Source organism: Manis javanica, chromosome 8 (genome assembly GCF_040802235.1).
Source record: "Manis javanica isolate MJ-LG chromosome 8, MJ_LKY, whole genome shotgun sequence".
Classification (NCBI taxonomy): Eukaryota; Metazoa; Chordata; class Mammalia; order Pholidota; family Manidae; genus Manis; species Manis javanica.
In genome coordinates this window covers 94941954-94967556 of record NC_133163.1, presented here as the reverse complement: position 1 = coordinate 94967556, position 25603 = coordinate 94941954, and the positions used below count along the sequence as shown (strand labels likewise).

The following is a 25603-nucleotide window of genomic DNA, read 5'->3' as shown; positions in this document are numbered from 1 at the left end:
TAGCCAACAGGCACATAAAAAGATGCTCCACATCGCTAATCATCAGAGAAATGCAAATTAAAACCACAATGTGATATCACCTCACACCAGTTAGGATGGCCAACATCCAAAGGACGGACAACAACAAATGCTGGTGAGGATGTGGAGAAAGGAGATTCCTCCTACACTGCTGGTGGGAATGTAAACTAGTTCAACCATGTGGAAAGCAGCAGTAGAGAGGTTCCTCAAAAAACTAAAAATAGAAATATCATTTGACCCAGGAATTCTACTCCTAGGAATTCACCCTAAGAATGCAGCAGCTCAATTTGAAAAAGACATATGCACCCCTATGTTTATCGCAGCACTATTTACAATAGCCAAGATATGGAAGCAACCTAAGTGTCCATCAGTAGATGAATGGATAAAGAAGATGTGGTACATATATGCAATGGAATATTATTCAGCCATAAGAAGAAAACAAATCCTACCATTTGCAACAACATGGATGGAGCTAGAGGGCATTATGCTCAGTGAAATAAGCCAGGCACAGAAAGACAAGTATCAAATGATTTCACTCATAGGTGGAGCATAAGAACAAAAAAAGAAACTGAAGGAGCAAAACAGCAGCAGACTCACAGAACCCAAGAATGGACTAACAGTTACCAAAGGGAAAGGGACTGGGGAGGATGGGTGGGAAGGGAGGGATAAGGAGTGGGGGAAAGAAAGGGGGCATTATGATTAGCATGTATAATGTGGGGGTGGGGCACGGGAGGGCTGTGCACACAGAGAAGACAAGTATTGATTCTACAGCATCTTACTACGCTGATGACTGTAATGGAGTATGTGGGGGGGACTTGGTGATGGGGGGAGTCCAGTTAACATAATGTTCCTCATGTAATTGTAGATTAATGATACCAAAAGAAAAAAAAGAAAAAAAGAAAAGAAATCCTACCATCTGCAACAACATGGATATAGCTAGAGGGTATTATGCTCAGTGAAATAAGCCAGGTGGAGAAAGACAAGTACCAAATGACTTCATTCATTTTTGGAGTATAAAAACAAAGCAAAACTGAAGGAACACAACAGCAGCAAACTCCCAGACTTCCAGAATGGACTACTGGTTCCCAAAGGGGAGTGGTTGGGGAGGGTGTGTGGGGAGGGAGGGAGAGCGGGATTGAGTGGCACTATAATTAGCAACCACAATATAGATAGGTCACGGGAAGGCAGTACAGCATGAAGAAAAGTAGTGACTCTACAGCATCTTACCATGCTGATAGACAGTGGCAGCATGGGGGGGGTGAGGACTTGATAATATGGGTGACTGTTGAAACCACAATGTTGTTCATGTGAAACCTTCATAAGATTATATATCAATGAAACTAATAAAAAAAAAAGAAAGAAACAGTAAACATAGGAAAAGCTCTGAAAACTGGGAAGTTACCCTTTCATAAGAGAGACTTGCATTTCTAAGGGAAACCTCCATTTGTAAAGGTGTCCCCTCTCTGTACCAGGCAGAGGAGGATGACTAAATCTCCAGAAACTCTCATCTATGGAGAAACCAGGACCTAAATATGCATAACAACCTTACCTTTGTTTATTGTGCTTTTCTTGAGAACCTCCCCTTTTCTTGATAACTGACCCCCTATACCCCAACATTTTCTTTTGTCTTTAGCTGAAAATGGTATTTAAGGTGCTGGCTTGGGCCATTTCAAAGAGTTACTCAGTTTTCATAGGTATCTTCCAAGTATACAAAAGGTATACATGTCATTAAACTTGTTTTTCTCCTGTTAATCTGCCTTTTATTATGGGGCCTGGGGAGAAGTGTGTGTCTTTGCCAACAACATAGAAGGGTACAGGAAAAATTATTTTTCCTCCCCTGCATCATAAAACAAAACTTTGACTACACCCCTGCTCCAGTGTTTGGCTCCCTGGAAATGGGGGCTGTATTGTTCCTGTTTTCCCTGTCCGGATGTTCATGCCTGGAATCCGGTTGAGCTTGCTGTAAAGAATAAAAGAGATAAAGTATACTCAGTGTGGTCAATGTATTGGTAGCTGTTACATGATGGGACTGATATGTGATAGAACTTGGACAGAAACTGACAGAAGCATTTAGAAATATTTCCAGCATTCTGACATTGCTGCAACATCTAAACACAGCAATACAAACATCAGTTCATGGCCAGTTGAAAATAAAAACAAAATTGGTCTTTCACCTCAGATTGTTTGAGAAGAAGCACTGTATGAAAGCACCCAGCACAGGCCTGGAATATAGGAAGCACTCAACATATTAATTCCTGTCATTTCCTTACCATTCAAGTGAAACCCAGAACACTAAGAGCACAAAGCCACCCCCTACCCCCAAAAATAGCTTCTGTGGAGAAAAACTAATTTGACTGTTTCATATCCCAATTTCATGAACTAGTAGTTCAGGGAGAGACTTCATTTCCCACCCAAAAGCAACTGCTGGATTTCTCAAGACTGACCAAAGAGGCACAAAGTAAGTAAACTGGTAAAGATAGTTGAATACAAGATTGTTGCCTAGACCCATATTACAATAATCTGGTTAAGAATCGTAACCAAATAACACAAATAGGAAAAAAGAGTTGTTCATATATTTGAAGGTCTTGGTCTTGTTAAAAAAAAAGCACACAGGCCCAACCTGGTGTCACTTCTGCTAGGCCAAGTCACCAAACCCTGACTTAATACATCAATCTAATCAGTTTCCACCTCCCCCAGAAACGTAGTCAGTCAGGAATTTTCTGGTCAGGATTAAGATCTGTCACATGAGCCTTAAGAAGACGGAGTCATCTGCATTTTAAAACTCCCTGCTCTTCCCCCTAAGAAAGTGACCAGGCCTGAAACAATCCCTTCTTTCCTTCTGCTAATAACTTTTCCCCACCCTCCTGTCTATAAAAACCTTCCATTTTGTACAATTCCTTGGAGCACCTCTCTACTTACTAGAAGGGATGCTGCCCAATTCACAAATCACTAAACGAAGCCCATTACACCTTCAAATTTACTCAAATGGATTTTGTTTTTTTAACAGTCTTTATCCATCTCTTCGTGCCGAGATGCTTTGTGTCTGATTCTCATGGGCCCTAACCTGCTGAACTCCAGTTTAACACATACCATTAGCTGAGCTGGGCCTTTTACATGCACCATCCTACCTAATCCTCACACTACCCAAAGGTGAGTGAACACTGCAATCATCCCAGTAGGGCCCAAGGACAGGCCCCTTGGTTGCCCAAAAATGCGCCACTTTGGCATGAAGATTATTTCAGAACTGAAAACAATCACGGCCCAAAAATCTGAGAAAAAAACTTCGACTTTTCTCCCCACCCAACTGCTTAAAAAGAATTTAGATAGAGAACCTGCTTCAGGGAGAGCCATCACCATAGACAACCACATTGTAATATAACCAAGGGGTGCTACACAGGGAAGAGCCCTTGCTTCTGGCTTCAGAATGCTTCTAAGTCTTGCTTCAGATTTTAGGAGTGGGCCTTTCTGCAGACAACTCCCTTCACCTGAGTTCCTGAAGCACGAACCATTTTCATTAGCAGATCCTATCCCTGTTTGGCCCAGATGGCCACAGCCCACTGTGCCTAGGAAATCTTGGATTCCATTTTGGTTCTTCCACAGACAGGAGTACCGGTGTGCCCCCTCAAAGCTGCCCCAGGACTGTTCTTCCATGTTCCTCTCTCTGCTTTCCTCCTAGTGCCACCTACCCTGACCCCAAACCACTTACACTATTCAGTTCACCTCAGGGGAAGGGGGGAATGCAGAGTTATCCTACTGCGGGGGCTCCCTTTGGAGGTGCTGGGGGACAACCATGTTTGGGAGGCAGTGGCGAAGACCCACTTGCGTTGCAGGCATCTCTGAGGCAGCACAGGCAACCCCGGCCACTCTCCCCTGTCGACAGCTTTCTGCCCTTTCTCCAGTGTTGGAGTTCTCTCCAGGCTAAGGTCTTCCACTTCTTGCCTTTCACTCTGCATGTCCCACTCGGCTTACGCAAGCTCATTCATCCATAATTCCTCAGTAGGGCCCTACTTTGGGAAGGACAATACTTTGTTGTGAGGAACAGTGCTGTAAACTAAATGAAGCCTGACTCTCTTGTGACAACCAATCCCCCCTCACACATTCCCAAACTGCCCCCTGCCCCCCAGGGGTGCAGTAGAGAAGCAAATGATTCCTGGACTTAAATGTCCAGCCCAATGCCAAACCCTACAACCAAGGTGAGTGCTCAAAGACACATTGATGCTCTGCCCCAGACACATCTGAAACTCAAATCTGATCTGATCATTTTAATCTCTTCTGTCTAGTAAACGACCCCACCATTTTCCATTCTTACGCCAACCTGAGGTCCTCCAGAATCTGCCCAGAACCCTTTTACGCAGTGAGTATACCAATCCCACAACCACAGGCTACACTCTCTAGCCCATCACATTTTCTAGATCCTTTAGGATACACCTACCCCACCCAGCCCCTAATCCAGAGTGGATTCTAAGGTGATAACATCAATTTCAGGCAAGCTCCCTTCCCCCTCCAATCTTCAAGGCTTTGTTCCACAGAGCCAGGACAAACATTAGTAATCTGGCTAAGCATTAGGAGAACACACGTTGAGGAGTTAAGGCAAGGCAGATTCTGGGGTTGTTAATTCCAGTTCTGCTACTTATTAGGTACACAACCTAAAAGCAGACACTGAGCAGATAGAGAAGTGGGTCCTTTCTGCCTCTCCAGCAGAAATCACCACCTGTCCATTCAGTACATCAGATTACTGGAAGGGCCAGTAAACAGGACCTGTATTCTTGTACTTGATCTTTTTCCATCTTGTACTTGATCTTTGCACTTGCTCTTCCACTTGCCTGAGTGACTCCTACTTGCCCTTCAAGAACCAGATCAACTAGCACCCTCTCTTCTAGGGCTTCTTCTCTGGGCCAAGGGCCTGTCCCTGTGAAGCCATTACTCTGTGGCCCCCATCAAAGCCCTCACACTCTGTCTCACTGTTAACTTCATCTGTCTCCCTAGAGCAGCATGGGTATAGGGACTGTGTCTTCCTGCTCCTCTCTAGGCCCCTAATCCCTAGCCCAGGGCTTGCATTATGACAGGCATTCTCACATCTATTAAATGTTTGTGGAATGAAAGACTGATTGTAAAATCATCTGTAAACTGTATAGAGCTATACCACCTTTCATTCCTCATAATACTTTCTGGTGTTGGTAGCCATGAACACTAATTCAGGACCTCAGGTAGAGGCTACGAGGTGGAAGCCGAACCTCTGAGTTCTTATCTAGGCTCTGTTAACTAGTCAAGTCTGTCACCATGGGGATGACACCTTTCCCCACTAAGGAAGTGGAGAGTTCATTCAGGGCAGGAGTTCTTAAGCCGCAGAACTCTGAAGGGACTACAGAAGGATTTAAAGGAAGTCCACGAACTCTCTGAAATTGCTGCCAAATTCAGTCTTGCACTCTGTGATGAGAGAGACTACAGGTTCTCAAATTCTCAAATAGTCAAGAACTGCTATCTGTGTAATCTTTCTAATCTGGCTCATCTAGATCCTGGTACATGTCCTCTTTGAGGGGGAAGGAGGTGCTAGGTACCAGCAGAGATGGCTGGCACCAGTCCCACATACCCGCTGCCACTCCAGGCTGGTCTGAGATGGACTTTGTCAAGGGCGCCCTGGCCAAGCCACACACTGACTCTGCAGCTCCCTGAACTTTGGCCCCAGGAGCCAGGGAGCAGATGCAGGGTCTGGTGCAGAGACAGACATAATGCTCTTAAAGAGACAGGGGAGCAGGATCAGAAAGGAAAACGGCTGAAAAGTCAACCAGATGTAAACTAAAGGAAGTAAGGAAGAAAGGAGCTTTAGGGACATGGAGACATGTCTGACACACGCACAGGGAACACCAGGAGTCCTGGAGATGCAGGCCTGGGCCGGGAGGAAAGGAGGAAGGAGCTGGCACTTTCTGAGTACCTAGTAAGCGCTGGGTACTCTCAAGATCATAATAATCCTGCAAAGGAGGTTTTATCCGCCCCAAGCAGTAGAGAGTAAATATGAGTTCTACAGCTTTTAAATGTCGCTGGCCTCCCTTTCTGCCCTGCACTGCATGCTCAGAGATGTTCAGGGCATGTCCTAAATCAGACAGCCTCCCAAGTATCTTCTCTTAAAAATGCGGTGACATGAGGCTGAACAAGGAATCTGCAGCTGGCAAAGGAGGGAGAGGCTTCAGTTTGCAGCCGTCCAGGGATCTGGCCACGTGCCGGACACGGGACTAGGTTCCGGGTGGCACGCGACAAGAACCCTGCTCCTGGCGCCTTAGAACCAAGCGCCGAACCCCCTCCCCCCAACATGGTACCCAGCTCGGATCTGGGCGCCAGAGCGTGCGAGGTGCGCGGCCCGCACCGGGCGGGTAACGGCGAACTGGGACAGCGGCTGAGCTCGGCGCGAGTGGGGCAGAGCCAAGCTAGGCTTCCCGTTTTACCAGGCGCAGGTCGCCGGGTCCGTGCACCACCAGGGAGAGGTTCTCGGGCTTGGTCGCCGCCATGGCGCTCTCCTTCGCCCGGGTGGAGGCTGCAGTCCTCAGGACGCTCGGCGGTTCTGGTGGCCGCCAGCCGAGGGTCGGGGTCAGGGTCAGGCGGCCCTCTGGGACGAGGAGGTGCGCCCGACTGGGGGCGGGGCTTCCTGGTGCCTGACAGCCGGGACGGGACTCCCGTGGAGGGGCGGGGCTGCCCCGCTCAGTCGCCGGCGCATGCCCGTAAGAGCTGGGAAGGGGGTTGGGGAGGGCGTTGGAGAGCGGCCTGGGGTGAGGTCTGGGGAGGGGTGAGGCCGGTCCTCCGCCTCCCTCAGAAGAGAGGTGTTTCTGTCTGCCTCGCATCCAAGTAAATATTACGGCCCTGAAAGTAGCCTGCAGAGGCAACAGCCTCAAGACTGCAGAAAAATGGGGTTGCGCATTGTGGGGCAGATTCTCACGACCAGCACTGAGATTCTGATAGGGTGCGGTGAGGTCTGAGGGTCTGTATTACAAGCTTTGCGAATGCTGAGGCTACAGGTGGAGCACAGCCTACACCCCGAAGCGCAGGCCCTACACTGATACAGCGTTCACATTGGCCCTATGTCCCCAGCATCCAGCAAAGTGCCTGGCCCAAGTAGGAGTGAATGAATGCATTGGTGTATCCGCCATCGGCCTGAAGCATCAGTGCAAAGAACCTGCGAAATGCAATCTGTGAACTTTCTCTTGACCTGCGCTGCTGCTTATGATAGAAGCAGATTTCTGCCTAAATTCTTCCTTCAAGCTCCTCTCCCCTTTGAGGAACACTAAAGTTCTACTCTAAGGAGAGAGAGCTGCCCCCTGGATAGGCCTGAGTCCAGAAAGTTCCCTCCTGCTTTGAGAACAGTGCTCAGCATCTCATTCCCTTTCTTCCTCCCCCCAGACACTCTGCTGGATCCTTTTTACCTCCTCCGGGAGACCTGCCCTTGAAGTCGCTCCGAGCCCTTGAAGATGTCTCTGTGTGGCACTTACTGCAAGCCCCATGTATGGGTCACAGCCTGTGCTCTCACTGGTAATCATCCCTTCTCCAAACACACTGAAGGGCAAGGCCTCATTTCTTAAACAGAACCTGGAAAAATGTTTTATGCAGTGTGGAACTCAAAACAAAAGATTTGATGATGTATCAAACTCTGAAACCCCAATAATGACAAAAAGGCGCGCGCGCGCGCGTGTGTGTGTGTGTGTGTGTGTGTGTGTTAGTGTAGGGTAGAGGAGTGTCACAAGATGTGACAAGTCAATGGGATCAATTTTTGCAGGGCTCTTCTACAATCAGTTGTGTTCTTTGCTTTGACACACCTCCCACAAGGTTTGGCTGTGCTTGGCTGGTTCCTCCATCAGCTACTGCACTCAGCTCCTGTGGGGTTTCCTCACAGTCTGCCAAGCATGTGAAGCTGAAGATGGAGAAAGCCCCATGAATGGCTTAAGAGCTGAGAGCCACTTGAAGTAGACACTTCTTGACTTTTAAATTAAGAAAACAAAACTCCAGAACCAAATCAAAGGCCACTAAAATAATGACACAACAGCCACACTTGAAGTGGTATTTGTTTTCTCCTAAGCAATAACACTATGAAACTGTCTTGAAAGTTGTTGGCCGGGGACAAAGAGATCTGGAAAGGTGGGAGACATATTTAGGAATATAGTCTATGACTAGGGCCATCTATAGAAAAGCCAAAGGTGAGTTGATAAGGATTGTTAAGAAACTGGCATTTTTAAAATTAAAAAGCAAGTTGTTATTTTAGTATTTAAACAATTTGTTGTGACATTTTTTACATAATTTCCTAACAGAGACCAGCATTCACAATGGTGAGGAATAGGTTTTTCTAGGCATTTTATTGAATAAGAATAAAATGCTGGCTCTGCCTTTGCTAGTAGCCTGCTTGGCACAGCTTCTCTGGGCCTCTGCCTGACTTTCCCAAACAGCACATCACTCTGAGGCACTCTCTCCACTGAGCACAACTTCAGTAGTGGTCAGTAAGTTTCTGCCCTGAAAACTTATTTGAAATTAAAAAATTAAATCATGGGATGCACACCCTCTGGGGTCATATACCTGGAATAAGGGAGACTACATCCTATCACAAATACTGAGTTACTTCAGGTCTGGATTACATAGTGTACTAACCAGAGAAATCAGTGTGCCATGGGGCCATAGTATAGTGTCCCCAAGATCAGAACAGTTGCAAAATCCTGATTTCCAGATTTTCCCAATTGGTTATCAACTATTCAGTTACTCAAACCTGGTTATTTACAACAAAAGAAAGAAAGAAACAGAAGAATAAACCAAGAGGTTTCTTGCAGACCTTGGAAATAAGGTTACTAATGAAAGTTAAAATAGTAAAATCCATATGCAATAGATGAGATTGAGGGACTTCCGTAAGGAACGAGGAACACACCTGCCATTAACAAATCTCAAGAAAAGGTTAAGAAGTGTTATGAAAAGTAACTAAGAGAGTAAGAATTTTAGTCTAGAACTATCCAGGGAGAGAGGCACTTGGTGGTAGTTGTGGTGCTGCTAGAGCAGAACTGTGGAAGCTGAGGACCAGTTAAAGGTTACTACTAATGCCAACTGAGGTTGGTGACTTGGACTTGGATAAACAATGGAAGTAGAGATGGAGTGAAATGGATGGAGCCAAGATTTATCCTGGAGGCAGGTTCCGCAGGACTTGGTAAGGGATTGGCCTACAGGAGAAGGTCTTGAAAAGGTTAACTTCCAGATTTCTGACAAGACTAACTGGGTGAATGAGATGCTGTTATCTGATATGGACAGCACTGCTTTGAAGATGGGCAAACTTGGGGGAGTGATCAGACAGGTAATTTTAAATAGACCAAGTTTGTGAATGTCTGTGAGACATCCAGGAGAAATGACCAACTAATATAAGGGTCTTGGAAAATCTTGGTTTGAAAAAGTCTAAACTGAATTTGGAAACCATTGGTGTATACACTGTATTTAAAGCAAGAAGAGAAAATGAAATAATCAAGGGAAAGAATTGAGCATTCAATATTGAGAAATCAGGAAAAGGAAGAGGAACCAACCAAGGATCTTGAGAATAAGTTAAACCATAGTAGAAAAAGGCAGTGTCATAAGGAGGAAGCAGCAAACTGTTGAATTCTAAGGAGAGGTCAAGATGGAATCCAAGAAGTGTTTAGTGGATTTAGCAACAAGGAAGCCATTGATAATCATGGAAAAGAGAGACTGGCTATGACAAAGAGGATGACCTTAGGGAAGGGCCAGTGTGGGGTGTAGGGTAGGGTGGGGACCACATTTGCTCAGGTGAGGAGGCAGCCACAGAGATGGAAGACTGATACATACAGAGAGATTGACAAAATAAATATATATATCAAGGATAATGGGAGTGAAGTTTCTCACTGTTGAAGAGGGGTAAAATAAGGAAAGGAAAAAGCAGAATGAGCGCTGTGCAGTGTTGGATAAAATTGGAGGAATCACTGTGAATTCATGGTTTGCAATATAAACATACTTTGAAATAACCATAAATATAAATATCTGTATTGTAGCGGGAGCCAAGATGGCAGCGTGAGTAGAGCAGTGGACATCTCCTCCCAAAACCACATATATCTATGAAAATATAACAAAGACAACTCTTCCTAAAATAGAGACCAGAGGACACAGGACAACATCCAGACCACATCCACACCTGCAAGAACCCAGCACCTCGTGAAGGGGGTAAGATACAAACCCCAGCCTGGCGGGACCCAAGCGCTCCTATCCCCAACTCCTGGCGGGAAGAGAGGAGTCAGAGCCGGGAGGGAGAGGGAGCCCAGGACTGCTGAACACCCAGCCCCAGCCATCCGCACCAGAGCGCAGGCACAGTGCATGCATGGAGGGCTGGAAACTAGGGAAACAGGGCAGCAGGACCAGTGAGCGAATGCCTGAGGCTGACACCACAGAACAAAGAAACGGGAACGGATATTTATTTTTTTTCCTCTTTTTTTTGGGGGGGAGTGCTTTTTGGAAGTCTTAAAGGGACAGGGACACCAATACTAGGGAAACAGGGCAGCAAGACTGGTGAGCAGGTGCCTGAGACCAGCACCTGAGGACAAAGAAAATCGTGTGTTTTTCTTTTTTGTTGTTCTTGTTGTTGTTGTTTTGGTTTGGTGAGTACTTTTTGGAAGTCTTAAAGGGGCAGGGCAGGACACTTAGTCCAGAGGCAGGGAATATGGGGATCTCTGGACACTCTAACCCCCTGGGCAGCAGGGAGCACGGAGGCCCCTTATGGAGACAAATAGCCTCCCAGACACTCCACCTCCAATGGGGCTCCGCCATTTTGGAGCAGCAGCCTGAGCCAGGCCACACCCACAGCAACAGCAGAGATAAACTCCATAGCAGCGGGGCAGGAAGCAGAAGCCCTGTCTGCGTGCCCCTGTCTGTGCGCAGCTGCCCAGCACAAGCCACTAGAGGTTGCTGTTCTCCCAGGAGAGGAAGGCCACAAACCAACAAGAAGGAAAGCTCTTCCAGCCATCACTGGTACCAGCTCTGCAAACTATATCACCATGAAAAGGCAAAACTACAGACAGACAAAGATCACAGAGTCAACACCTGAGAAGGAGACAGACGTAACCAGTCTTCCTGAAAAAGAATTCAAAATAAAAATCATGAACATGCTGACAGATGCAGAGAAAAATGCAAGAGCAATGGGATGAAGTCCGGAGGAAGATCACAGATGCCAGGAAGGAGATTACAGAAGTGAAACAAACCCTGGAAGGATTTATAAGCAGAATGGAAATGATGCAAAAGGCCATTGAAGGAATAGAAACCAGAGAACAGGAACACATAGAAGCTGACATAGAGAGAGATAAAAGGATCTCCAGGAATGAAACAATACTAAGAGAACTGTGTGACCAATCGAAAAGGAACAATATCTGTATTATAAGGGTACCAGAAGAAGAAGAGAGGGGAAAAGGGATAGAAAGTGTCTTTGAAGAAATAATTCCTGAAAACTTCCCCAAACTGGGGGAGGAAATATTCGAACAGGTCACAGAAATACACAGAACCCCCAACAGAAAGGATCCAAGGAGGACAACACCAAGACACATAATAATTAAAATGGCAAGAATCAAGGACAAGGAAAGAGTTTTAAAGGCAGCTAGAGAGAAAAAGGTCACCTATAAAGGAAAACCCATCAGGCTATCATCAGACTTCTTGACAGAAACCCTACAGGCCAGAAGAGAATGGCTTGATATATTAAATACAATGAAACAGAAGGGACTTGAACCAAGGATACTGTATCCAGCACGACTATCATTTAAATATGATGGCGGGATTAAACAATTCCCAGACAAGCAAAAGCTGAGGGAATTTGCTTCCCACAAACCACCTCTACAGGGCATCTTACAGGGACTGCTCTAGATGGGTGAATTCCTAAAAAGAGCACAGAACAAAACACCCAATATATGAAGAAAGGAGGAGGAGGAATAAGAAGGGAGAGAAGAAAAGAATCTCCAGACAGTGCATATAACAGCTCAATAAGCGAGCTAAGTTAGGCAGTAAGATACTAAAGAAGCTAACCTTGAACCTTTGGTAACCACGAATTTAAAGCCTGCAATGGTAATAAGTACATATCTCTCAATAGTCACCCTAAATGTAAATGGACTTAATGCACCAATCAAAAGACACAGAGTAATAGACTGGATAAAAAAGCAAGACCCATCTATATGCTGCTTGCAAGAAACTCACCTCAAACCCAAAGACATGCACATATTAAAAGTCAAGGGATGGAAAAACATATTTCAGGCAAACAACAGTGAGAAGAAAGCAGGGGTTGCAGTACTAATATCAGACAAAATAGACTTCAAAACAAAGAAAGTAACAAGAGATAAAGAAGGGCACTACATAATGATAGAGGGCTCAGCCCAACAAGAGGATATAACCATTCTAAATATATATGCACCCAACACAGGAGCACCAGCATATGTGAAACAAATACTAACAGAACTAAAGGGGGAAATAGACTTCAATGCATTCATTTTAGGAGACGTCAACATACCACTCACCCCAAAGGATAGATCCACCAGGCAGAAAATAAGTAAGGACACAGAGGCACTGAACAACACACTAGAACAGATGGACCTAATAGACATCTATAGAACTCTACATCCAAAAGCAACAGGATATACATTCTTCTCAAGTGCACATGGAACATTCTCTAGAATAGACCACATACTAGCTCACAAAAAGAGCCTCAGTAAATTCCAAAATATTGAAATTCTAACAACCAACTTTTCAGACCACAAAGGTATAAAAGTAGAAATAAATTCTACAAAGAAAACAAAAAGGCTCACAAACACATGGAGGCTTAACAACATACTACTAAATAATCAATGGATCAATGAACAAATCAAAATAGAGATCAAGGAATATATAGAAACAAATGACAACAACAACACAAAGCTCCAACTTCTGTGGGACGCAGCGAAAGCAGTCTTAAGAGGAAAGTATATAGCAATCCAGGCACACTTGAAGAAGGAAGAACAATCCCAAATGAATAGTCTAACATCACAATTATCGAAGCTGGAAAAAGAAGAACAAATGAGGCCTAAAGTCAACAGAAGGAGGGACATAATAAAGATCAGAGAAGAAATAAACAAAATTGAGAAGAATAAAACAATAGCAAAAATCAAAGAAACCAAGAGCTGGTTCTTTGAGAAAATAAACAAAATAGATAAGCCTCTAGACAAACTTATTAAGAGAAAAAGAGAATCAACACAAATCAACAGAATCAGAAATGAGAACGGAAAAATCACGACAGACTCCACAGAAATACAAAGAATTATTAAAGACTACTATGAAAACCTATATGCCAACAAGCTGGAAAACCTAGAAGAAATGGACAACTTCCTAGAAAAATACAACCTTCCAAGACTGACCAAGGAAGAAACATAAAAGTTAAACCAATTACGAGCAAAGAAATTGAAACGGTAATGAAAAAACTACCCAAGAACAAAACCCCCGGGCTGGACAGATTTACCTCGGAATTTTATCAGGCACACAGAGAAGACATAATACCCATTCTCCTTAAAGTGTTCCAAAAAATAGAAGAGGAAGGAATACTCCCAAACTCATTCTATGAAGCCAACATCACCCTAAAACAAAACCAGGCAAAGACCCTACCAAAAAAGAAAATTACAGACCAATATCCCGGATGAATGTAGTTGCAAAAATACTCAATAAAATATTAGCAAACAGAATTCAACAGTATATCAAAAGGATCATAGACCATGACCAAGTGGGATTCATCCCAGGGATGCAAGGATGGTACAACATTCGAAAATCCATCAACATCATCCACCACATCAACAAAAAGAAAGACAAAAATCACATGATCGTCTCCATAGATGCTGAAAAAGCATTTGACAAAATTCAACATCCATTCATGATAAAAACTCTCAGCAAAATGGGAATAGAGGGCAAGTACCTCAACATAATAAAGGCCATATATGATAAACTCACAGCCAACATCATACTGAACAGCGAGAAGCTGAAAGCTTTTCCTCTGAGATGGGGAACTAGACAGGGATGCCCACTCTCCCCACTGTTATTTAACATAGTACTGGAGGTCCTAGCCACGGCAATCAGACAAAACAAAGAAATACAATGAATCCAGATTGGTAAAGAAGAAGTTAAACTGTCACTATTTGCAGATGATATGAAATTGTACATAAAAAACCCTAGACTCCACTCCAAAACTACTAGAACTGATATCAGAATACAGCAAAGTTGCAGGATACAAAATTAACACACAGAAATCTGTAGCTTTCCTATACACTAACAATGAACCAATAGAAAGAGAAATCAGGAAAAAAATTCCATTCACAATTGCATCAAAAAGAATAAAATACCTAGGAATAAACCTAACCAAAGAAGTGAAAGACCTATACCCTGAAAACTATGAACACTCTTCAGAGAAATTAAAGGGAACACTAACAAATCGAAACTCATTCCATACTCATGGCTAGGAAGAATTAATATCATGAAAATGGCCATCCTGCCCAAAGCAATATACAGATTTGATGCAATCCCTATCAAATTACCAGCAACATTCTTCAATGAACTGGAACAAATAATTCAAAAATTCATATGGAAACACCACAGACCCGAATAGCCAAAGCAATCCTGAGAAAGAAGAATAAAGTAGGGCGGATCTCACTCCCCAACTTCAAGCTCTACTACAAAGCCATAGTAATCAAGACAATTTGGTACTGGCACAAGAACAGAGCCACAGACCAGTGAAACAGATTAGAGACTCCAGACATTAACCCAAACATATATGGTCAATTAATATTTGATAAAGGAGCCATGGACATACAATGGCAAAATGACAGTCTCTTCAACAGATGGTGCTGGCAAAACTGGACAGCTACATGTAGGAGAATGAAACTAGACCTTTGTCTAAGCCCATACACAAAAGTAAATTCAAAGTGGATTAAAGACCTGAATGTAAGTCATGAAACCATAAAACTCTTAGAAAAAAACATAGGCAAAAACCTCTTAGACATAAACATGAGTTACCTCTTCTTGAACATATCCCCCTGGGCAAGGAAAACAACAGCAAAAATGAACAAGTGGGACTATATCAAGCTGAAAAGCTTCTGTACAGCAAAAGACACCATCAATAGAACAAAAAGGAACCCTACAGTATGGGAGAATATATTTGTAAATGACAGATCCGATAAAGGCTTGATGTCTAAAATATATAAAGAGCTTACACACCTCAAGAAACAAAAAGCAAATAATCCAATTAAAAAATGGGCAGAGGAACTGAACATACAGTTCTCCAAAAAATAAATACAGATGGCCAACAGACACATGAAAAGATGCTCCACATCACTAATTATCAGAGAAATGCAAATTAAAACTACAATGAGGTATCAACTCACACCAGTAAGGATGGCTGCCATTCAAAAGACAAACAACAACAAATGTTGGCGAGGCTGTGGAGAAAGGGGAACCCTCCTACACTGCTGGTGGGAATGTAAAGTAGTTCAACCATTGTGGAAAGCAGTATGGAGGTTTTCATCAAAATGCTCAAAACAGACTTACCATTTGATCCAGGAATTCCACTCCTAGGAATTTACCCTAAGAACACAGCAATCAAGTTTGAGAAAGACAGATGCACCCCCATGTTTATTGCAGCACTATTTACAATAGCCAAGAATTGGAAGCAACCTAAATGTCCATCGGTAGATGAATGGATAAAGAAGATGTGGTACATATACACAATGGAATACTACTCAGCCATAAGAAGAGGGCAAATCCTACCATTTGCAGCAACATGGATGGAGCTGGAGGGTATTATGCTCAGTGAAATAAGCCAAGCGGAGAAAGAGAAATACCAAATGATTTCACTCATCTGTTGAGTATAAGAACAAAGGAAAAACTGAAGAAACAAAACAGCAGCGGAATCACAGAACCCAAGAATGGACTGACAGAGGATCAAAGCCTAATTTGGCTACCCAGAAAATGAACTAAGATACGATATGAAGAAGAACTTCCAACATCAGCACTCTCTGGAAGAGTCATACCAGAAGATTATCATCAAAAAAACCTCAACAAAGATCTAGGCGATGCTGCAGTTGTAGCTGCATTCATCCCATTGGTTCCTGGACTTGCCATTGGAATGAAGAAGGAGATATCTAAGCTGGCCTGTGCATACAGTAAAACAACAAATTTGACTGGATCTATACTGTTGGAACTCAACCAAGAATTAGGAGAAGTGCAAGTTGTAACACTCCAAAATCTTATGACTACAGACTATCTACTGTTAAAAGAACATATGGGATGTGAACAGTCCCCAGGAATGGGTTGTTTTAATTTGTCTGATTTCTCTCAGACTGTTCAAGATCAGTTGGATAATATCCACCATATCATAGATAAGTTTTCACAAATGCCTTTGGTGCCTAACTGGTTTTCTTGGTTTCACTGGAGATGGCTGGTAATTATAGGTCTGCTTTAGTTATGTAACTGTATTCCTATTATGTTAATGTGCATACGCAATTTAACTAGTAGTTTGAAACCTATACATGCTTAAGTTACTCTACAAGAAGATATGTCAAAGAAATAATCAATCTTCCCATGTTATCTTCCGTCTGCTACTCCTATAGCTTTTCTTCTTCCTTCCTAATTACAACCCTTAAGTAGAATTCGTGCCTCATATCGAATTTACTGAGTATCATAATTCTTCCAAGTGGTAAAGATACCTCAAGACAAATACTGGGCATAAAAGCCACAGGGCATAAATCTGCAAAGAAGTAAAAAGCTAACCTTTTCAAACAATATTGCCTTTCTCTCACTTACCAACTTTACATTTCCCTGTATGGCCCCAGAAGATGACTGGTTAGCCAGAGACGGGTAAGATTCCTCAAGGGAGGAACAACCTAAGACAGGCATAGTCGCAGGGGGGCCATCAGGTGAGAAATTGGGGATCAACAGAGGTGAGGCTTAGAACCTCACCCCCCTGTTTTGAGAGAAATCTTCTGCCTCCGTGGTTGTTTTATTGCCCTTGTCTAGCTTGGATTAACACTTAGTCTACAGGCACACACCTGATCATCTAAATTTGCTCTCTTACAGCACTAAACTATGTTTTCTACCTTTATCTTGCATCTACCTACCACTTCAGCAATTTATTAAAAATAATAATAATAATAATAAGGGAGAAATGTGGTATTCACATATAAATCAAGTATAAAAATCAAACGGATATTCATATTTGACCTGATTGTTTATAGTTCATAATGTGTGATCAAAACTGAAAGTTTCTGTGATGACTGCCCTTGTACTGTTCACCATGTAAGAACTTACTATGTAAGAACTTGTTCACCATGTAAGAACTTGTTCATTATGCTTCAGAAGATTGGAGACTGATGAGAATTAGGCTTGGGGTGGATTAATGATTGTACATTGAGCATTGAGTCCCCTATACAGAATTTTATTGTTGTTAACAACCATTTGATCAATAAATATGAGAGATGCCCTCTCCAAAAAAAAAAATATCTGTATTGTATATGCACACACACACTCCATTGCTTGGTCTACTGAAAAAGTTTTGGGAAATGTGATACCCAATAGTAAGCAAGGAATAAATGTAGCATCCAAATCTTGGTTTCTAAATACCATTCTCCACTAAAAGGAACCAGGACTTCTTGAAGAAATGACTTAGTCTAGGGCTAGGACAAGAAAGGTACAAGATAATCCTGAACATGTTACTGTGCCAGAAAATAAGTATTCCACCAATGATGATACATAACCAAGGACACAGAAGCAGCTTGCTTTTGCCAGAGACTTCTACTGGTCAAATCAGAGGCAACATGAGTATAAAAATAAATCACAATAGTAACAGATCATAATCCATCAGATAAAATAGGAACCCACAAGTCCATATTGATAAAAATTAATTAATTGAAAGTTAGACAAAGAATGTGTAGTTAAATAACCCAAAATTCTCTATAAAATATTTATTAATTATACAGGGGAAAAAGTAACTTTATAGTAGAGAAGCCTGGCATATACCACCTTAATCAAATGGTCAAAGTTACTATTGTTGGCAATGTGACAAATTAAAATCATGTACCACTTGATAGGATGCAATAAGAAGAAAACAGCGATATTTTCATGCCAAAAAAATGCATAAACTGAATCTAATCATAAGAAAGCATTAACAAGCCCAAATTGAGGAACACCCTTCAATAACTGGTCTGTAATCTTTGAATCTGTCAGTGTGATGGAAGTCAAATAAATCCTGAATAGTAATGCTATGTATCAGTGTTAATTTCCTAATTTTGATGGGACATAATGTTGACAATTGGGTTAGGAAATAAAGTTCTTCATATTGTACTTGCAACTTTTTCTATAAATAAAAATTTTTTTAATATGTATAAAGGAAAATCCAATAATGCACTTGCCTTTGTAATAAAATAGCATAAAGCAGACATTAAAAAGCTTAAGGAAGTAATAGGGGAAAATTAGAAAGAAATGAAATGTAAGCTGAAAGCTCTCAGGAAGGAAAGTGGAATAAAACAAAATCATCAACAAACAAACAAACAAACCCCAAAATCTGAAATATCACAAAGGAATAGACAGACAATGTCAAAAACACAATGAAAGACATAGAGGATGAGATTGAAAGAAGTGAACAAAATGAAACAGAAATAAACAAGTTTAAAAGTATCAGAAAGTGATAGACATTGAAGGTAGCCAAAAGAGACTCAATGGTTGCATAGTGGATTCCCTGATGAAGATATCCAAAAATAATATAATAGAAAATAATTTCAATATATAATTAAAGGAAATTTTCCAAAATAAAATATTTGAATCTGAAAATTGAAAGATCATACCTTATCAAGGGAAAGATCAATACTGAAAAGAAGTTATTTGATTTCCAAGATAAAGAATCCTTTGGGCAGCTAGGCAAATAATCAAGTCACTTGTAAGTGGGAAGAAATTCAGGCTTGGCTTAAAGTTCTACATAAGCAGCTTTCACTGCTAGAAGCAATCCTAGGAAGCCCTCAAGGAAAGTATGCATCACCCACACATTCTAAACCAAGCCAAACTATGGCGTATGTAAAAAGGCACAGTAAGACATTTTTGAGCATGCAAGAATTCAAGATACATTGTTTTCATGAGCCTTCCTTGAAATAACTACTAGATGATGAATTTAAGCCAAACAAGTGATGAACGAGAAAACTATGGCAAAAAGAGAAGGACTATAGAGGGCAGGAGAAGAAGAAGAAGAAGAGAAACTAATTCTGTTATTTATTCATATTAGGGGATTGATCAAATAATGCATAAGAAGTGATGATTAGGTGTATAAATTATAGACACCCACTAAAACAAAAATAGAAGCCTTCCAAATTTTCAGGAAAAAACAAAAACAAATACATACTACATTTCAAAGAGTTTTTAGAGAATCTATCAAGAAATAGAAGGCATGATATAAAATAACAGAGAATTAAAACCAAACATGTAAATTTGATAACTACAAATGAGCCAAACTAATTTATTAAAATAAAAGGAATTTTTATTTGAATCATAAAGCAAAATCCAACTCTATGCTGTATACAAGGGATCCAAAACAAAATAATTCAGAATTCTTCACAATTGCAAACAAAAAGAAAACAGGGATTGTAATTTTAATTTCAGGCAAGGTTAACACGAGGATAAATAAGTGTTGAAGGTGGCAAAGAATAGTCATTTATAATGGTAAAGAATGTAATTTGCAATGAATTTATAAAGTTATGAATATGTAGCAAACAACATAGCATCAATATGAATGTTAATTAAAACATTAAACCACAGCATATACAACGAAAAATAGAAACACAATATTATGAGGAGGTTTAAGACACTGAAAGTCTAAATTGCACAATTAATAACATAGGTAAAACTAGTGTTCTAAAAGGATATACTTTCCTTTAAGTATTCATGAATAACTCATAAAAATAATGATTAATATATTGGGTCAAAATGAAAATCTCTGTAAAGTACAAAAATTGTACAAATAGTACAAATAACATCTGATAAACATAAGGCAATAAAAAATAAGAAAGACTTCCCAACTTGTTTTATGAGGCCAGCATAAAAGCTGATACCCAAACCAGTCAAGGTCATTACAAGAAATATTACAAGCCAATCTATGTCATCAACATAGATGCAAAAATCCTGAATAAAATACAGCTGACCCTTGAACAATATGGTTTTGAACTGCATAGATTCACTTATACATGAATTTTTGCAATAAACAATATTGGAAATTTTTTTGGAGATTTGTGATAATTTGAAAAAACATTTTCTTTAGTCTACTTTATTTTAAGAATACAGTATACAACATGTATAACATACAAAATATATGTTAATTGACTATGTTATTGGTAAGGCTGTTAGTAGTTAAGTTTTTGGGGAGTCAAGTTTTAGGTGGATTTTCGACTGCACGAGGGTGTTGGACCCCTAATCCTTGTGTTGTTCAATGGTCAACTGTACTAGCAAATCTAATTGCAGCAGTGCACTTAAAGCATGTATGGTTTTTAAAAGCTCAATAACATGATTTGATATGCAGTCAGGTTTGAACTACGGTTGTGCATAGTATGTCATCACCAGGAAACATAAGAGTAAATTCCCAATTGAAATGTCAGTAATTTTTCATAGTCACTTCAGTATTATGTAGGAGGAGGCTGAACTTAATTCTATGATTTACCAGCTATGTGATTTTGGAAAAGTTTGGATAAGTCTTAGTGTAATTTTTTTCAGCCTTAAAATGAGAGTAACACTAGATACTCCACAATGTTCATTTATGGAATTAATGAGAGTATTTATATGGCAATATGTTGGACTGACATTCCAAAGTATCCTTAAACTTAAAATAAATCAGTAAGACCCAAATAAAAGGGATGAGATTAGACACTAGTAGAAATGCCACAGCCAAAAGGGATTATTTCTGAATATGTAATAGATGAATATCAGTAACCTGCAGGTCAGATTAAAGCGGCACGGGTGTATTGTCATCTCAAGAAAATGTGGACTATACAGGCCTGGACTAGGTTAAATTTAAACCTAACATGTGCATAATAATGTAGGAAGAAAAAATGTTCTAGCAGAAGGGGTTCTTGGTCTCCAAACCATCCTGGAAAGGCAGTTTCCTGACCTAATACATGAGGAGCTAGTCCCCACAAAGCGGACATACTGATAACAGACATGGAGGCATCAGGCCACCGAAGCTGGGTGGCATCAGCCATTGGAACCATCCATCCTACTCTCCACACCCTCTGGCTTCATGCTCTCTGGGCAGCCTTCTGGTGACATTTTGACTTCCACACAGGAAGGCGAGGCTCTGATGAGCCAGCCTCCATTTGTTTCCCATCATGCTGTGTGGGTGGAAATCCAAAAGCCCCAGGACCAGTCCCTCAGTCACCTCACTTCCCCTAATGCCTTAGAGATGCTAGTGAGGATACTCGATTACTTACTGTAGTTTCCATCTTCTCCCACCCCAATCTAGTCCGATTGGGAAAAGGTTGTCAAGAAGGAGGGAGAAAGAGGCTTTGATGATTCTGATTTCTGTGGTGGCTGCTACATGATTCATGCAATCAAAGCGGTGATGATGGTTTCTCAGACTTAGCAAATACTAGCACTCACCCCTTCTGAAGAAAAACAAGTCCATTATAAGAAATTTTTATATGGCCACTTCTGGTTCTTTCATGTTTTAGAGAAAAACCTTACATTCATCAAACTCTTTCTCAGTGCCTAGATCTAAGCCTCTTTTCTTCTTTCCTTCTCTTTCAGCAGATTTCATCATGTCCCAAGAATGCAGTACCAGCATCACACACTTTTATCACCTTTCTTTTCCTTCACACTGGGCTTTTCTCCACCATCACCCAGGATGCTTTTACTTGTGGATACCTCTTTCTTCACAGTTCATTTCCTGGTTTGACTTTCTCCTGTTGAGTGAAGTCCATCTCCTACCCAACCCCATGATATGGTGACTATAACCAGTCCCACCATGCCAGAAAGACTACTACATGTTGCATTAACAACATACTATTTATTCTTCATGGAACAAAATAAACCATTTTTCTGAAGACTAGTTGTTCTAATCTCTGTATGTCCCAGACAGTCCACTGACTGTCAGAAGGTGAAACTAAACTTCTGTTCTCAGCTCATCCCTCTTATTATATCAGCTTCTAAGGGTTAGCAAAATAAGGATGTAGATTTTTTTCTGTTTGATCAGTATTGTTTGAACTTAACTATCTTTATGGTCTCCAGCTTTGACAGTTAAATCAACATTGATTCATTTTCGGTATGTACAGAGCCATTAAGGGAGCCATAAGGGAAAGTTCATGACAGACTCCTTGTCCCAAAAGAGATGACAATCTTTGAGGAAGGACCTCCCCTCCCCAGAAAAACACGTATCAACTCAAACAGAAAAGCAGGATAGATAGAGCTTTACTGTTTGTTACTGCAAGGAGAGTAACAGGTGTGTTCCTCTCAGCCAGCCTCGGATAGAGGCTAAGACAATGGGCTCTGGAGTTAATCTTGGAGTTGGAATTCCATTTACCATCTGATTTTAGGCAACTAGCTAAGTTTAAGCTCTCAAACCTCTCCTCTGTAACATAGGGATAAATATAGTCTCTACCTCCTAGGGGTATAGTAAGGATTAAATGAGATAATACATAGGAAGTACTTAGCACAGTAATAATAATAGCTAATGTTTCTTAAGCATTTACGTTTGCAACATGGCATGCTGAATAACAGCCCCAAAGAAATCCAGGTGTGAATCCCTGGAACCTATGAATATTACCTTACACATCAAAAGGGACTTGGCAGATATAACTAAATTAATCATTTTGAGATGGGAGATTATCCTGGATTAACTTGGTGGATCCTAAATGTAATCACAAGCATCCTTACAAGAGGGAGATTTTACTATGGAAGGCAATGTGAGGATTGAAGCAAGATGCTACACTGATGACTTTCAAGATGGAGAAAGGTACCACCAAAGAATACAGCTCTAGATGCTGGAAAAACAAGGAAACATTCTTTCCTAGAGCCTTGGAAGGGAGCATAGCCTTACAAACACCTTGATTTTGGCTCACTGAAACCGATTTCAAAATTCTGACCTCCAGAACCGTAAGAGAGTAAATGTGTGTTGTTGTTTTCAGCTTTATTGAGATATAATTAACAAATACCATTGTGTAAGTTAAAGTGTACACTGTGATGATTTGATACATGTATATATTGTGAGATGTTTCCACAATAAGGTTAATTTGCACATCCTTCAGCTCACCTAATTACCTTTGTTGTTATGGGGAGAACATTAAAGCTCTACTCTCATAGCTCAACTTGCAAGCATATAACACAGTATTGTGAACTATAATCACCATGCTGCACATTAAATCCCCTGAACCTACTTATTTTATAACTGAAAGTTGGTACCCTTTGACCACTATCTCCACATTTCTCCCACCCCAAGTCCCCTGGCAGAGTTTTTAGATTCCACATATAAGTGAGATCATCCAGTATTTGTCTTTTTCTCTCTGACTTCACTTAGCATTATGTCCTCAAGGTCCATCCATGTTGTCACAAGTGGCAGGATTTTCTCTTTCTCATAGCTGAATAACATGTTTCTTTTATGCCCAATTTGTTGAGCATTTTTACCATGAAAGGATGTTGAATTTTGTCAGATTCTTTTTCTGCATCTGCTGGGATGATCATATGATTATTGTCTTTCATTTTATTAATGTGGATGTATCACATTTATTGATGTGCATATCTTGAACCATCCTTGCATCCGAGGATAAATCCCACTTGGTTATGGCATATGATTCTTTTAATGTGCTGTTGAATTCAGCTTGCTAGTATTTTGTTGAGAATTTTCCCATCTATATTCACCAGTGATATTGACCTTTAGTTTTCATTTCTTGTGATGTCCTTATCTAGCTCTGGTATCAGGGTAATGCAGGCCTTGTAATCATCCTCTTCCTCTTCTTCACATTGATTAATCTGGAAGTAACATAATTCGTAACTCTCTGCTATTAGTAGCTATATACAACCAATCACATAGATAATTTCTTGGTGAGATATTTCACATACCTTTTGCAAAAAGACACCTCAGAAGTTAGGGTAATCTTACTCTTGTTCCTTTCAGTGGTTACAACCCCTCCTCCAAGATTCCCATCTTTTCTATTCACTTTCTCTCCTGAAGAGACTGCTCAAAATTGGCAGCATTTATGATTTCATCTTCTACAGGGTGGGTGTCCTCAAGAGTAAACTTCAGGACCTGTTTCTTTTTTTTGCCCCCCATTCCCCACAAGCTTTCTCATGGGCACCATGGCAGCAATGGAAGCAGAAAAGCCCCTCTTCAAATTTTATTTCAAATCTTCATACTTACTAATCTGCCATACTCAGTTAGCCCCACCACACATACCCTGTGCCCACATATGCAAAATCTTCCCGACCTGCTCTTTTCTGGGACAGGGAGGAAATGTGAAGAGCCTTAAGCATTAAGAGACTTTTTAGTTATTATTTTTATTGATTACTTGCTTAATTGCACTGTGATCAGAGAACATACTTGGAATATTTCAATTCTTTGAAATTTGTTGGGACTTGCTTTATGGCCCAGCAAATGTTCTATAGCAGATTATATTTTCCAAAGATGGTCACAACACTATCTCCAGTGCCACATGCTCTCCTGCCATGTCACATTGCCATTTCCCCATCAAGGGGGAATCTGTGTTCCCATCCCTTTAAATGTAGGCAAGTCCTGTAACTAACCAAGAGATAATGGCTAGTGTGACAGGTTTTTCTTCCAGCTTCTTGGAAGATGGTTGTCAGGTAAGTAGTGTGACTACCCTGAGACCATAGTGCTGTGAACGAATCAAGCCACGTGGCAAGACCCTGGAGGATGACCTATCTTGAGAGGAGACAAAGAGGCCAAGGAGCACCAAGATGCCAGGACATGTGACTAAATAAGCCACCTTGGATATCTGTGCAAGACTTCAGGTGACTGTAGTGCCAACTGTTTCTGGTTGCAGCCTCACAGGAGACCCCCAAGTGAAAACCACCCATCTAAACCCAATTAACCCACAGAATCTTGAAAGATAATAATAAATCATTATTTTAAGCTCAGCGTGTATGGGTAATTTATAAAGCAGCAATAATTATCCAGAACATGGTCAGTTTGCTTATATGTTCTGTGCATATTTAAAAAGAATGAACAATTGTAATTGTTGGGTGTGATATTTTATATGTGTTAAGTCAAGTTCTTAGTTTATATATACAAATCTATTTCCTTAGTGATTTGTCTTACTTTCTTTAAATTTCTGAGAGAGGTATATTGAAAATCTCTGATACTGAGGAAGAGTGGTGGGACTTGAGAGCTTTCCCTGCTGGTCCCCCAATTCCATGTCATGAGGTTTCTCTAATAATTTTCACAATATATTTAAGGTAAATAATTAACATTTCTACTATATATGTTCCCCTAAAAAGGGGAAAATGAGGGGTATTACATTGATGTTGTTCACTGAAACAGCTACACCAAATACATTGTTTCTGTCAATCAAGCTTTTTTAAAGCTTTTTTTTGA

The 25603-nt window shown here is 41.0% G+C and overlaps 1 protein-coding gene across 1 annotated transcript in view; it reads right to left on the bottom strand.

The window, feature by feature from the left end:
* SORD (sorbitol dehydrogenase) overlaps positions 1–6696 on the bottom strand; it is a 38733-nt gene extending 32037 nt beyond the window's left edge. Inside the window, exon 1 of the mRNA XM_037022155.2 lies at positions 6459–6696. Coding sequence (XP_036878050.1) covers positions 6459–6521 — 63 coding nt within the window. The 5' untranslated portion in view covers positions 6522–6696. The remainder of the gene's footprint in view (positions 1–6458) is intronic.
* Between the last annotated feature and the right edge of the window lie 18907 nt (positions 6697–25603).